Genomic DNA, 13,087 nt, shown 5'->3' with positions numbered 1-13,087 from the left:
GTGTCCCCTGCATCGGCAGGCGGACTCTCAACCACTGCGCCACCAGGGAAGCCCGAACCTGTTTATTTTTGATTGGGCATCCAGCCTCATGATCCAGAGACAGGAAAGATTAGAGACAGAGAGTAAAGGTTTTTGATCAAATTCCACAACACCTCTCAACATTTGATTAGAGTAGTGAAGCTAAGTAAGGTAGCTTCAGGCTGATAAATTTTGATTTGGTATGTTCTTAGCACTGATCTTCTCCGATAGTAGTAATTTTAGAGAACTTGGGTGTTTACCAGTCTTGGAAGTAAAGATTTAGACATTGATTCTAGTTTTGTTACTGTTTTATTTTCAGTCACAGATAAATTTCCATGGTAAAAAGCTGAAACTGGGCCCTGCAATCAGGAAACAAACTTTATGTGAGTAAAGATAGGAATTGTTCTCGTTGACACGTGTAACTTTTCAGAGAACTAAAAGTAGGCTTTGTTCTCTTTTTGTTCTTTAAAAAGGTGCTTATCATGTGCAGCCACGTCCTTTGGTTTTTAATCCTCCTCCTCCACCACAGTTTCACAGTGTCTGGAGTAGTCCAAACACGGAAGCTTACATGCAGCCTCCAACCATGATGAATCCTATAACTCAGTATGTTCAGGTAAGAATTACCTACATTCCTGTTTTTTGTGTGTTTTCTATTAGAAATCTTATACAATGAAATGGGGGCACCTTAAAAATTAAGCCAGTCTCACTTCTTACCCTCTGTGGAATTACGTCAACAATTTCCATAATAAGTGACAATATTATTCCTGTTTGAATATTTTTGAGTAATAGAACATCTGTTACTCCTGTTAGAAATCTGTCATTCTTAGTGTTATTTCTTATACTAAGCTAAAATCTGCTTCTATATAGTTTGTAAGCCTTTATCTTAGAACTGATGGCTGTAGCCACATAGAATATATCTTTTTTTTTCCCCAAATAACTCCTAGAATATTTGAAGTCAGCTTTCGTCATGTGTTTGCCTGGTTTGTTCTTTTCTAGGGTCAGCTATTCTTTATTTGCAATGATTTCCAGATGCCTCCTCATATAGATTGTTGATTTCTGGATGTATTATGGTTCTAGAATGGATAAATTTCTGATGACTTAGCTATATTTGTAAACTCTATGAGTTTCTGGCGTATAACTTGTCTTGTCTTGGTTACTTTAATATTTGAAGTGGGATTTGGAATACTTATCTCCCATTGATAATATTTATTTTCTTCTTAGTTCAGTTTACTTTCTTCAGTTTAAAAGACATTTTATTTTTAGGAAAAGAAAGAAACAAAATAATAGTGAAATAGTTCTGCAGTGTCTAGTTGTTTACATTTTCCATCTACCTGAAGTGTAGGATATATCTTTTTTTACTTTTCTTACTTAAAACACAGCTAGAAGAAAAGCCCTACTTGTTCCTAACATTTACCATGAGGTATTATTACCTATTCTGGTATATTTATGTATGCTACTACCTAGATATTTTCAATCAATAAATACCTTTTGAAAGATAAAAGACATTGTATTGTCTCTTTTCTAGTGTGGGGTAATATACTGCCCTTAACTTTTAGAAGTGAAATACAGAAAGAGCCAGAAAGTCTGTAGGAGGATCCCACGTTACCCCGAAATACTGTCAAAGGAATACAAAACTGCTTAAAAGTATTTTTACAAAAAAAGAGAACACATGTATTAATATAACTCTAAAATGGAAATCTATTCTAATAGAGCCTTATCATCATGTAAGAAAGAACTTCTGGGTGGGAATAAATATACAGATAAGATAAACTTAGGCTGGCAAAATCAATCACTTACCTTATTTATCTCTTCCTTCTCCCAGCCCAAAAGACTAACATTTGACAGAGAATACTTATTTCTTCATGAAGCCAGTCACTCAAATAGAATCTTGCATTGTATATGAAAAAACTAAGATTTCCTTATTTTCATATTTTTCTTGGGAATAATATTCCTTCTTTCTGATTTTTGAAAATATACCTCGTTCAGTCTTTCTTTCTGTAAAATTTATTTTCAGGCTTATCCTCCTTATCCAAGTTCACCAGTTCAGGTTATCACTGGATATCAGCTGCCTGTTTATAATTATCAGGTAATTTAAGAGGGATCAAAATGATTTACATTGGAATATCATTGAGGCCTTTATTTATGTAGATTTCCCTAATAGTTTGTCGTTTAAAGTAGTTGAGTGTGCTTAAAATTTAAGAAAAAAGTTGGAATTAGTCTAGAATTAGGGCTTCTCTATTATTTAGAAATAAGGGAATGAGCTTAGCAAGAAGCTTTTGACAGGAATGAGTTTAGGAAGAAGCTTTCTCTTGTACTGTCTTACAAGATTTGGTGTCCCCTTCTATATTTCAACATATATTCTTCATCTTTTCTGTCAAATAGCTGAAACATCCAGGCTGACTTTTATGAGTTTTTCTAATGGCATAGGTTGAAATAAAATGATTACTCAGTTCTTAGAGCATTGAATTCCAGTTATGTTTGATAGTGTTTATTTTAGCTGGCTGCTGCAAGATAGTAGTTCCCTGAATTTCTGGCCATGGATATGACCATATCTATGGTAATATATTCAAAGAACTGTATGTTTGAGTTTTCCTGTAGACCAACTCCAGAAAATTGAGAAAAAGATGCAGTTTATATATGAAAGTAACAATAAAATCCTTAGGTATCAGAAACAGAAAGTAGTTTATTCTTCCATTTTGTTTCTTTCATTATAACAAGGTCAAGGAGCCAGCATGACAGATACCTCAACATTGTCTATCTCATATCTTTGTGAAAATGTGAAGGTATATTTAAATAATTATTTCCTTTTTTTTCCTAAGATGCCACCGCAGTGGCCTGCTGGGGAACAAAGGAGTTATTTTATTCCTCCGGTAAGGTGAATTAGCAAAACATGTACTTCCTATTTTAAAGTATTTTACTGTTTAGCTATTACATATTTTAAAGTATTTTACTGTTCAACTATTATATATTTCTTGACCTTTTGCCATATCAAGTATGCCTAGAAATACTTTAAATGCTCTTTTACATTATGTGTTATGTTTTATTTCTTGTCAACCCAAGTATATACTCCCATGGGAGAAACTGTGCTTTTTGTTTCTCAGGTTGTTGTGTGTGTACTTAAGCAATGGCTGCCCTGCATACAACAAGTGCTCAGTTACTTGTTGATAGAATAAGTAACCAAGAAAGGTAGTATTAATAACTATGCTAATTCTAACTCCAGGGATTCAGAATTAGTATTGAATCTGCCTCTAGTTTTCTAGCCATAAAAAATGTGATGAAGGGAAGCAAAAATGTTTTGCTGTCAATACTGTTATATGTTATGTAAGAAAAGGAAAAAAACAAGAGACGGTGCTACCTCTAAAATACCTGAGCCTTTGTTACCTTCTGTCTTTCATCAGGATGGGGTATTCGAAGGATATCGTATGAGCTGAAATTCTCAGGCACTAGGAAATTCCCTTCTCATTCCCATACTATATGTTGGAGTTTCTTTTTCTTAGGGAAATTCTCCTAATTCTGATTGTGTTGACATTTCAAAATAAAAAATTGCCTTATTGGATTTCAGCTCTATAGTTTGAAATAGTTTCTGAAATAATGTAATTGAACTTCACAATCCACATTTAGACTTTCAGTGTCGGCTCACCATTTTGAAGAATAGATTGTTTAGAAATGTATCTAATGTACATCTCTTTACACTTTTATCATTTTAAATGTAGGTTTATTCAGCTGTTAACTACCACTGTAATGAAGTTGATCCAGGAGTTGAAGTTTTGCCAAGTGAATGCTCAGTTCATGAAGCTACTGCATCCTCTGGAAATGGCCCACAAAAGGCAAAGGCAAACATCTAATTTTGCTTATTAATATTATATATATATATATATATATATATATTTTTTTTTTTTTTGCGTTACGCGAGCCTCTCACTGTTGTGGCCTCTCCCATTGCGGAGCACAGGCTCCGGACGCGCAGGCTCAGCGGCCATGGCTCACAGGCCTAGCCGCTTCGCAGCATGTGGGATCTTCCCAGACCGGGGCACGAACCCATGTCCCCTGCATCGGCAGGCGGATTCTCAACCACTGTGCCACCAGGGAAGCCCATATATTTTTATATGTATTTTTTTCAAGTTTTAATAATGGCTGTCTGAGAAGCAAGCATCTTTGCCCAAATGTAAATACATTACAGAGCTTGAGTCATTGACTAATAACTTTGCAATTTACGTAAAAGTTAATGAAATTTTAGGCATCCCCAAACTTTCAGTGTGTATATATAGTTGCTGATTCAGTAGTCCTTCCCTCTGTTCTGTTTTCATTGGGGTTTTTTTGTTGTTGTTTTTTAACCGTAGTTTAATAAATATTGTATTAACGTGATTTGGCAGAGTGCAATGGGTCGGTTTCCTCAAGAATCCTACTCTTCAAAAAAGGGATTAGTATGAATTATATCTACTTTGTCTTTTGCCAATTTTAACATTTATTTAGCTAAATAGTAACGTACGGTTATTTACGGTATTTTCTCCGTAACTTTACATATGGTAGCAGCTCTCGAAAGTGGTGGAGCCACTAGTAATTGAAATACTAAAACAGGCAGAGTTGTTTCTTTTTTATCATTAGAGCAGATCCCTGTAATAACAGTGCCCTCACTCTTGAATTCTGTGTTTTCTTGTATGGGTGAGAATATGGAAGTAATTGATGTGATTGGAATGTGCATAACATTGGATGATTCCCATTGGAGTATGTGTACTTCGTTCATGTGTTTCTCAGTGGAAAAATGTTGAGAACTACTGAACTGTGGGGTGAAAAAATTCCCAGATTTGTTACACAACTTAAAATTTGAAAAAATATCGAAATAACTTACAGTATAATTATATTACCAAGGTTTAACCTAAATGTTTCTTGAAATGTTGAAGTTCACTGTTTTTTATCTAACAGGAAAAATTAAAGAGGCTTAAGCAAAATATCTTAGGGCTTGACTAATTGAGCTATTTATTTATTTATTTATTTATTTATTATTATCATTTTCTTGCGGTACGCGGGCCTCTCTGTTGTGGCCTCTCCCGTTGCGGAGCACAGGCTCCGGACGCACAGGCTCAGCAGCCATGGTTCACAGGCCCAGCCGCTCTGCAGCATGTGGGATCTTCCCGGACCGGGGCACGAACCCGTGTCCCCTGCATCGGCAAGCGGACTCTCAACCACTGCGCCACCAGGGAAGCCCTAATTGAGCTTTTTAAATCAGTACTCTATCACTAAGTTTCTGAAATAATTCTTAAATTTGGTACAAAAGTTACACACTAAGTGACATGTGGCACGTGTTACAAAATTACCTGAGAATTCTTTAGAAATAAGTGTATGTATTCATTAAACTTTTTCAAAAAGCTTGTTACCAGTGAGTAAAAGGAGGAATAGTCTTTACTGAAAACTTCTGTGTTTCAGAAATCTGTGGACCGAAGCATACAGACAGTGGTATCTTGTCTATTTAATCCAGAGAACAGATTGAGAAACTCCTTTGTTACTCAAGATGACTACTTCAAGGTATGAAAGGAATAGTATACAGGATAAAAAGCACATTTGTCAGCCATAAAGTATCTTTTTTCTGTGATATATATATTTTGATACTACATAGAGCATATATCAGTAATTGAACTGTTAGCTTTTGACTGTAACCCAGTAAATCTCTGTGAGTTTTAGGTGGCAGTGTATTCTAGCTGCTCACATCTTGATATAGTGTAGTTTGCCCTTAGGGAAGATATCTTTAGCAGAAGACTATACTGTAATTGATAGGGTTCATGAGCGTCGAATGAGAATATTGGCTTGACCAAATAGGAAAAGAGAAAATTTTAGAAACAGAAAGCAAAGCTTAAGAGTACGTAGATATTCGACTAAAGAGAAGAAAAGAAATCGATCACTCAGATGATGCTTGAACAGTGTTTTGGGGGGAGAAAAGAGGTAAAATGAAGTAGTAAAAAGAGCTGAGCAGAAAGAAATGGAAGTTGATTCAGAGTTCGTGAAGTGGGGAAGAATATGGGTGTTTGAATTTAAGAAAGTTCTGGTTTCTGATCCTGGTTCTATCACCTTGGACAAATCACTTAAATCTTATTAAGGCTCCACCTTTTACAAGTCTGAAATGAGGAGTCTGTAAGATCCCTTTAAGTTCTGAGTCTCTGAATATGGAAAGGAACCGGTCGCTTCAATGGGGGAAGAGTATTGTGCTTATTAGTAAAGGGAAGGTTTTTGGTTTTTTTTGTAACAGGTTTGAGATAACAATTTTCATACCCTACAGTTCACCCATTTAAAGTGTGCAATTCAATACTTTTTAGAATATTAACAGAGTTACGCAACCATAATGACAATCAATTTCAGAATATTTTAATCACCCCTAAAATAAACCCGCTTCCCATTAGCAGTCACTCTCTATTCCCCTAAACTGTCTAGCCTTAAGCAACCACTAACCTTTCTTTAAGGATTTGCCTGTTCTGGATATTTCATATAAATAGTATAATATGTGACCTTTTGTGACAGACTTTCACTTAGCGAAATGTTTTGAAGGTTCATCAATGTTACAGCATGTATCAGGACTTCATTTCTTTTTATTTATGGATCTACCACTTTGCGTTTATCCATTCATCTCTTATTTGATAGACATTTGGGTTGTTTCCACTTTTGGGCTCTGATGAGTAATGCTATGAACATTCCTGTACAAGTTATTGTGTGGACATACGTTTTTATTTCTCTTGGGTATACTCCTAAGAATGGAATTGCTGAGTCATATAGTAACTGTTTAACTTTCCAAGGAGCTGCCAGAATTTTTCCAAAATGCACCATTTTGGAACCATTTGTAAGCCATTGCTTTGTATCTTAAAACAGGGAAAGGAGAATAGCTTTTTCCATTTATGAATGGGAATAGGATAAAGCTTAAAGTGTTTTTAAAAGGAGTACTTAGGAGTTCCTTTAATGCAGAAGACTAGAGCTGTAGCAGAGTTACGTTCTTAACCCCCTTCTCATTGGGGAGTAAACCCATTCATTTAAAGTTGATCTTTGTTCTCTTGTTTCATTCTGCATAGACAGGACAATTTAAAAGGAAAGAACTGGGAGCTGTAGGACAGCTTACTTTTGCCCGGAGTTCTGCAGGTTAAATAGGTAGTACTAAAGAATTTGTTTGCAAAGCAGAAAATCTTTAACCAGCAAGTCTTTAAACTTGAATTTTTACCTGGTATTAAAAGTTTCCCTTTGAACCTTCCAAAATTTTCTGCTCCTCTGAGCTAAGAGTTAGAAGTTGTGTAGCATATCTAGACCTATTTTGATTAGCTAAATGTTGTTATTGTTGTTTTAATTGAATTAGAATACACTGAGGCAGGATGTACACTGTTTCCATGATAAATTCCAGCTCCTTCATAATCTTTCATATCCTGCCTGATCTCTGAAGATACTTGAGTTTGTGACCAGTTTTCTGGGCTTTAACCTAAATAGGATATTACCCTGTTAACAGATTACATAATTTCCAGAAGTCACTCTTCTTTATGTGACAACGGAATTTAATCCCAAGGGACAGGGCACAGTTAAGCTAAAAGTGTAGAGAAGAAATACTATTATTATGTTATTGCTGGTTTACTCAGCTCCATTCCTCTTTGTAAGGCCTCATTTCTTCTATCTGCACATCTGCAAGCAACATAAAGTGAAAGGAAATTTTTGCATATATTTTATTTTTCTATTCATTTCCTAAAAAATTATATATCTTCATTACAGTTTAAGGATATGCCTTTAAATATGCCAAAACTTCTATCTTTTAACCTAAAAGCATAGGGTTTCAGATTGAAGTGGATTACTCTTCTCAAGCCATGGTTTCTGTCAGATGTATTTTAGTGAAAATAGGACTTTTAAAAATCTCATGTGCTTTTTTTCACGAGCTGTCTTTTTGGGACATCACTGCCAAATCATGAGTTAATCTACATAAAAGGGTATTGATTCTAAGTCCTCTTTTTCTGAGTTACTGATATTTCTTTTTTAACTAAATAGTTGAATAAAACTGGTCATTGGTACATTGGTTATCACAAAGTTTAGGAATGCTTCCCCAAAAGGATCACTTTCCTTTCATTATTTATAGCTTTTAAACCCAAAATAAATGCTTTAAGTACAATATTTTTCAACTCTCTTAGGTCATAATGGTAATAGGAATTTTCAGTGAAGTAAAATGGACTATTTCTGTCTTTTCTAGGATAAACGAGTTCATCACTTCAGAAGAAGTCGGGCAGTGCTTAAGTCTGTTTGATGCTCTGCTAACTTTCTAGTCTCACAGGAAGTTGGAGGTTTTGAATAGTAAGAAGAGACTGAAAGTTTTTCCACTATTTTAGAGATTTAATTCTGAATTTTGATAAATCACACTTAGACTTTCTATACAAGTTATATTAGATTGCCTAGTTTTATTTTACATTAGAACTGTTTTTCGTTAGACATTTACTTAGAAACTGGTCTGTGTTGAATATATGGTTAAAAGTAAAAAAGAATTGAGACTGAAAGGAGTAACTTTAAGATTTATCTGTAAGGATTTTTTTTTTTTTTTTTTTTTGTGGTACACGGGCCTCTCACTGTTGTGGCCTCTCCCGTTGCGGAGCACAGGCTCCGGATGCGCAGGCTCAGCGGCCATGGCTCACGGGCCCAGCCGCTCCGCGGCATGTGGGATCTTACCAGACCGGGGCACGAACCCATGTCCCTTGCATCGGCAGGCGGACTCTTCTTTCAACAACTGCGCCACCACGGAAGCCCTGTAAGGATTTTTTTTAATTGACATTTTAAGAGTTTAAAAGCAAATGCTGATTTTCAGAAAAATTGTTTTAGAAAACCTATTTTGAAAGGTCAGAATTTTGATTGTTTAAATACAAGCACTTCACTTCTCCAACATGTACCTATGAACAGTACAATATCTACAATATTGTGCTTTTATGATTTGTCTAGAAATTTACCACAAAAGCAGAGTTTTTAAAACTGCATTTTTAATCAGTGGAACTCAGTATATAGTTGGCTTTATTGAAGTATTCCTTATCTAAACCCAGTAAAACAGATTCTAAACAAATAGTCCAATCAGTGGGTCTTACATTTATTAGTTCAGAATATTTAATCTTACCTAGAATCCACACATAGAGATATCCGATTGGGATGGTAACTAGGATAACTAAAATTCTGGGCCTAATTTTTTTTTTAAAGAATCCAAAACAAACTAAACTTTACTAGGTACATAAGCTTCTCAGTGAGTTACCATTCTCCTTTTCTTCTTTTACTTTTTTTTCCTTGAAATGATAAATTCAATGGCTGTATCTTAAATTGTGCAAAATATTGGTATTAAAGAAGGCTGAAACTTTTTTTATGTCACTTAAAAGTTAATCAGTATCTGAAAGGAATTGTTTTTATAAAAAACATTAAAATATTAGCTTTTTGTTAAAGAACAGGTCGATTTTTATTTTTTTTTAGCTTATTATATTTCCTTTTTTAAAGTAAAATATGTCCAGGAGAATCGAAGTAGTTTTGGCATTTCTAAACCACAAATGTTGTTGAGTAATACGCATAGCCCAAAAATATACTAGCGTTCAGTGTTAACAATCCATTTTTAGATTAGCTAGGCTCCTGGTTAGACATAGTAAATCGTGACAAACAACTAGAGATCCGGAGCCCCTTTGCTCTACCCACAGTCTTGCTTTTCTAGTCTGTAGCACCATTCTTCCAGGAGGTTTGCTCTTAGAATAGGTGATGTAAAGAAGAGAAGTAGCAGTATAAGCAGTATGTGGGCTAATAAGCCTTGGAAAGTTAGCAATGTGATAATACCTTTCTAAGGGAAACACTTGTATCAGCATCATTTGGACATGAGTTTAAAGTGGCTTCCTGGCTTTTCTTTCATTGGCCTGCCCCTTCACTAAAACATGGAAACTCCATTTATCCTTATCCTAATGATGCTTCCATGGGCCATATCATCAGTGCCCATTGTTTTATAATCCCTAATAATTTTCATTCTGAATCTGAAGGGAGGAGTCTTTTAACTTGAGGATCCCCAAGAGAGCTTTCTTAGGCCTCAAAATTTGAAAGTGCCCTGAAATTTGTTCTTTTTTAAATTCTTTGTACTTTTTTTTGTGTGTGCTATAACATTCTTACATGTATTCTGTGATTAAATCTCCAGGTTACTGTAAATGATACTTAAATTCTAAAGAGCCAATTCTGATTATCCCAATATGACCTTAAGAAAAGGAAGGAAATAAATTTTTGTCTGCTGTTTTGTTGGACTGAAGTATTTAAAAGAGTAAGGTAGAAAGAAGAGACAAAATCCTGAACCTTTCAAAATGGAAAATTAATTTTAAACTTAAAAGTGTGTTCCTATTACCTATGCTGATACTGTCTTAGCATAAATGAATAAATAGAAATAAAACTTTTTTTCAAAAGCATTTTTACCTACTTATTCATGTCATATTATCTAAAAAAAAATGGTGGGGATTTGGGTGGGTAGTATGTGACAAGATTTAGATCCTTGAAATTCAGAGTGTAAATATTGTTCAGTTTCTTAATCTGGCCGAGTTCATTTATAAAAGCACATTTTGGTACATTGTATTTTTGCTGCTCTCTCTTATGAAATTAAGAGAGAGATTTTCATGAGAAAATAATTTGTCTTAGTTGAGTTGGAGATGGTTAACATTGGGTTCCAATGCAGTGCATCAGCAGAGCAGTGCCTAGTAGGAATGCTGGAGAGTCATGTATGTGACTGCAGTCCCATGGCCAAGGTCCCTCTCTGTTTTGTTTTTTTTGTGTGTGGTACGCGAGCCTCTCACTGCTGTGGCCTCTCCTGCCGTGGAGCACAGGCCCAGCGGCCCACGGGCCCAGCCACCCCGTGGCACAGGGGACCCTCCTGGACTGGGGCACGAACCTGCATCCCCTGCATCGGCAGGCAGACTCCCAACCACTGCGCCACCAGGGAAGCCCCAAGGTCCCTCCCTGTAAACAACTTGGACTTTATAAACACTTTGTTGCACACTTTTGGTCTAATCTCTGTGACACTATTATTTTGGGGAATTGTGAAATGTTGATAATAGAGCTTAGATTTTTCATATTGCATGTACTTCATTAAAAAGAGTGCCTTCTGAATCACCAAAGCTTAAATTTTGATGTTTAATGTATAATTTGCTGACGTTTAGTAGTACTTAAATGTCTGTGTATACTCATACATATATACTAACTATTATCCAGATTATTTGATTAGTTCTGATCAAGCTAAATTACAGTTTATAACGTTTTAAGACCCTAAAACCTAGAGTATATATTTTAAAACAGTGGCTTTAAATCTACTTGAAAATTTAAGCATATTTGCAGATGAGGATTACCACAAAATTCTCAACACAAAGCCAAGTCTTTGGGATTGAAAAAAATTTCATAGGACACCTTTTTGTAAAAAGTTGCAAGTTACGGCAAAATTGAGCAACTCCAAAAAGTTTGGTCACCTCTGTAAGAAGTTTATTCTGCATGCTTTCTTTTCTTTGCCTAGTAAGAGCATGTTATCTTTGTAATTGTTCAAAATAACTATTCAATATTGATTAGCACCCTTAAATTGCAAGGAAGTCATTGAGTTTCAAAAATAAATACTCCACTGCAGTTCCCTGTAGTTTATAAAGCCCTGTACCCACTTCTCTAAAATTCTCTTCGTTGTCTTTAAAGGTAAATTCATAAAAATGGGCTGCCACATTGCTTAATCATTTTGCCTGCTTTCATCGCCATTGTTTGAGGGTAATTAGCAACAGCGATAAGGCAGCATGCCACTCTGCTTTCACAAAGAAGTATTAGAGAGGGTGGGGGACCATAAGGCAGAGAAAAGCTTCCTATTGACCAAATCTTACAAATAGGCCAGCTGTTGAGTGTGATCATTTGGAATCCCTGAAACACTTCTAGACGAAGATTGCTCCTGTACATATTTCGATAACTTACGTAATCTAGCCCTTCCCAACATTATGTGTAATATGTTTTCTCTGTGTGTAACTGAATCTTTTTGAGCAATTCCTCACCACCCATCATTGAAGACACTGTAGACAATACATTTGGTAGTAGAACACAACATAAGTTCCAACTATAAACATGCGTTTTTAAATGTGCATGCAGAATATTCAATCTGTATAGCAAAGAAATGATAGGTAATTCTGCATTGCATTTAGAGTTAAAAACGTGTGCAGTATGGCTGTAGCTGTGGGCCAATCCTAAGAAAATGCAAAAAATTGTCTCACAATACAGAAACTGAAACTACTACTGTACAAATAAGCTCTGGGGTAGCTATATTTTATGTTTTTAACTGGTCTGAACGCTTTCCAGTTGAGTCTCTAGTTCATTTTTCCAAGGCCCACGGGGCTTTGTATCATACATGCACCTCTATTAAGGCTGCGTGTCAGGAATTGCCTTTTCTCATATGAAATTCCCAGATAACAGTTCACTAGATCTTTAACAATAGAATAAACGCATTACTGGGATATTGAAGTCATCAGTTCAGAAAGTTGAAGGTTTTAATCCTTAATCAGTTCTTTACAAAAAACAAATCTAGCAAAAGTACATTAAGGCTCTAGTCACATCTATTGTCTTTCTCCAAAAGAAAATAGAGACATGCTGTATTCTGGCTCAGTGTTGGGTGGAACTATTTACTATAGAAAAAAGGCAGGGCTGGCACTCAACCGATCTGTGCTGGTAAAGCCAGATCAGCTGTTTCCAGTGGGCTGGTACCCTCTGCCCATGCACACATGTTAAACATTTTTAATATTAGCAACAGTCCCATCCCCCAGAATAAGTCTGGCTGGACCAGTGAGAATGGGGAGGGGTAATTTAAAATACAGAGGCCATTTTCTCTTTGTTTTTACTTAAGCTAGACCCCCTTCACAGTCAAGTCTGAACAACGTTAAAATAGTGTACCTGGTAAATGAGAAAAGTTTAACTGCACTTTCTTTCTTCTGAACAGGGCGTGGTTGCTGCTTATTCTTCTGATTGGTGGTATGTCTGTCTTTGACAAAGTAAAAACCCATACACTCACTATCCAAGGTTTTATCAATGATTAGATCAACCTCATATTTAAC

The 13,087-nt window shown here is 35.7% G+C and overlaps 1 protein-coding gene across 1 annotated transcript in view; it reads left to right on the top strand.

Annotated features, from left to right (window-relative positions):
- The window catches only part of DAZL (deleted in azoospermia like), an 18,328-nt gene extending 7,913 nt beyond the window's left edge, over nt 1-10,415 (top strand). Inside the window, exons 5-12 of the mRNA XM_007108535.1 lie at nt 338-401; nt 492-631; nt 2,033-2,104; nt 2,838-2,888; nt 3,732-3,845; nt 5,442-5,540; nt 8,221-8,321; nt 10,171-10,415. Of these exons, the coding sequence (XP_007108597.1) occupies nt 338-401; nt 492-631; nt 2,033-2,104; nt 2,838-2,888; nt 3,732-3,845; nt 5,442-5,540; nt 8,221-8,274 (594 nt within the window). The 3' untranslated portion in view covers nt 8,275-8,321; nt 10,171-10,415. The remainder of the gene's footprint in view (nt 1-337; nt 402-491; nt 632-2,032; nt 2,105-2,837; nt 2,889-3,731; nt 3,846-5,441; nt 5,541-8,220; nt 8,322-10,170) is intronic.
- Nucleotides 10,416-13,087: the final 2,672 nt, after the last annotated feature.

The sequence above is a fragment of the Physeter macrocephalus genome, chromosome 1 (genome assembly GCF_002837175.3).
Source record: "Physeter macrocephalus isolate SW-GA chromosome 1, ASM283717v5, whole genome shotgun sequence".
Classification (NCBI taxonomy): Eukaryota; Metazoa; Chordata; class Mammalia; order Artiodactyla; family Physeteridae; genus Physeter; species Physeter macrocephalus.
The sequence above is the reverse complement of the archived record's forward strand: the minus strand, read 5'-3'. Positions and strand labels throughout refer to the sequence as shown.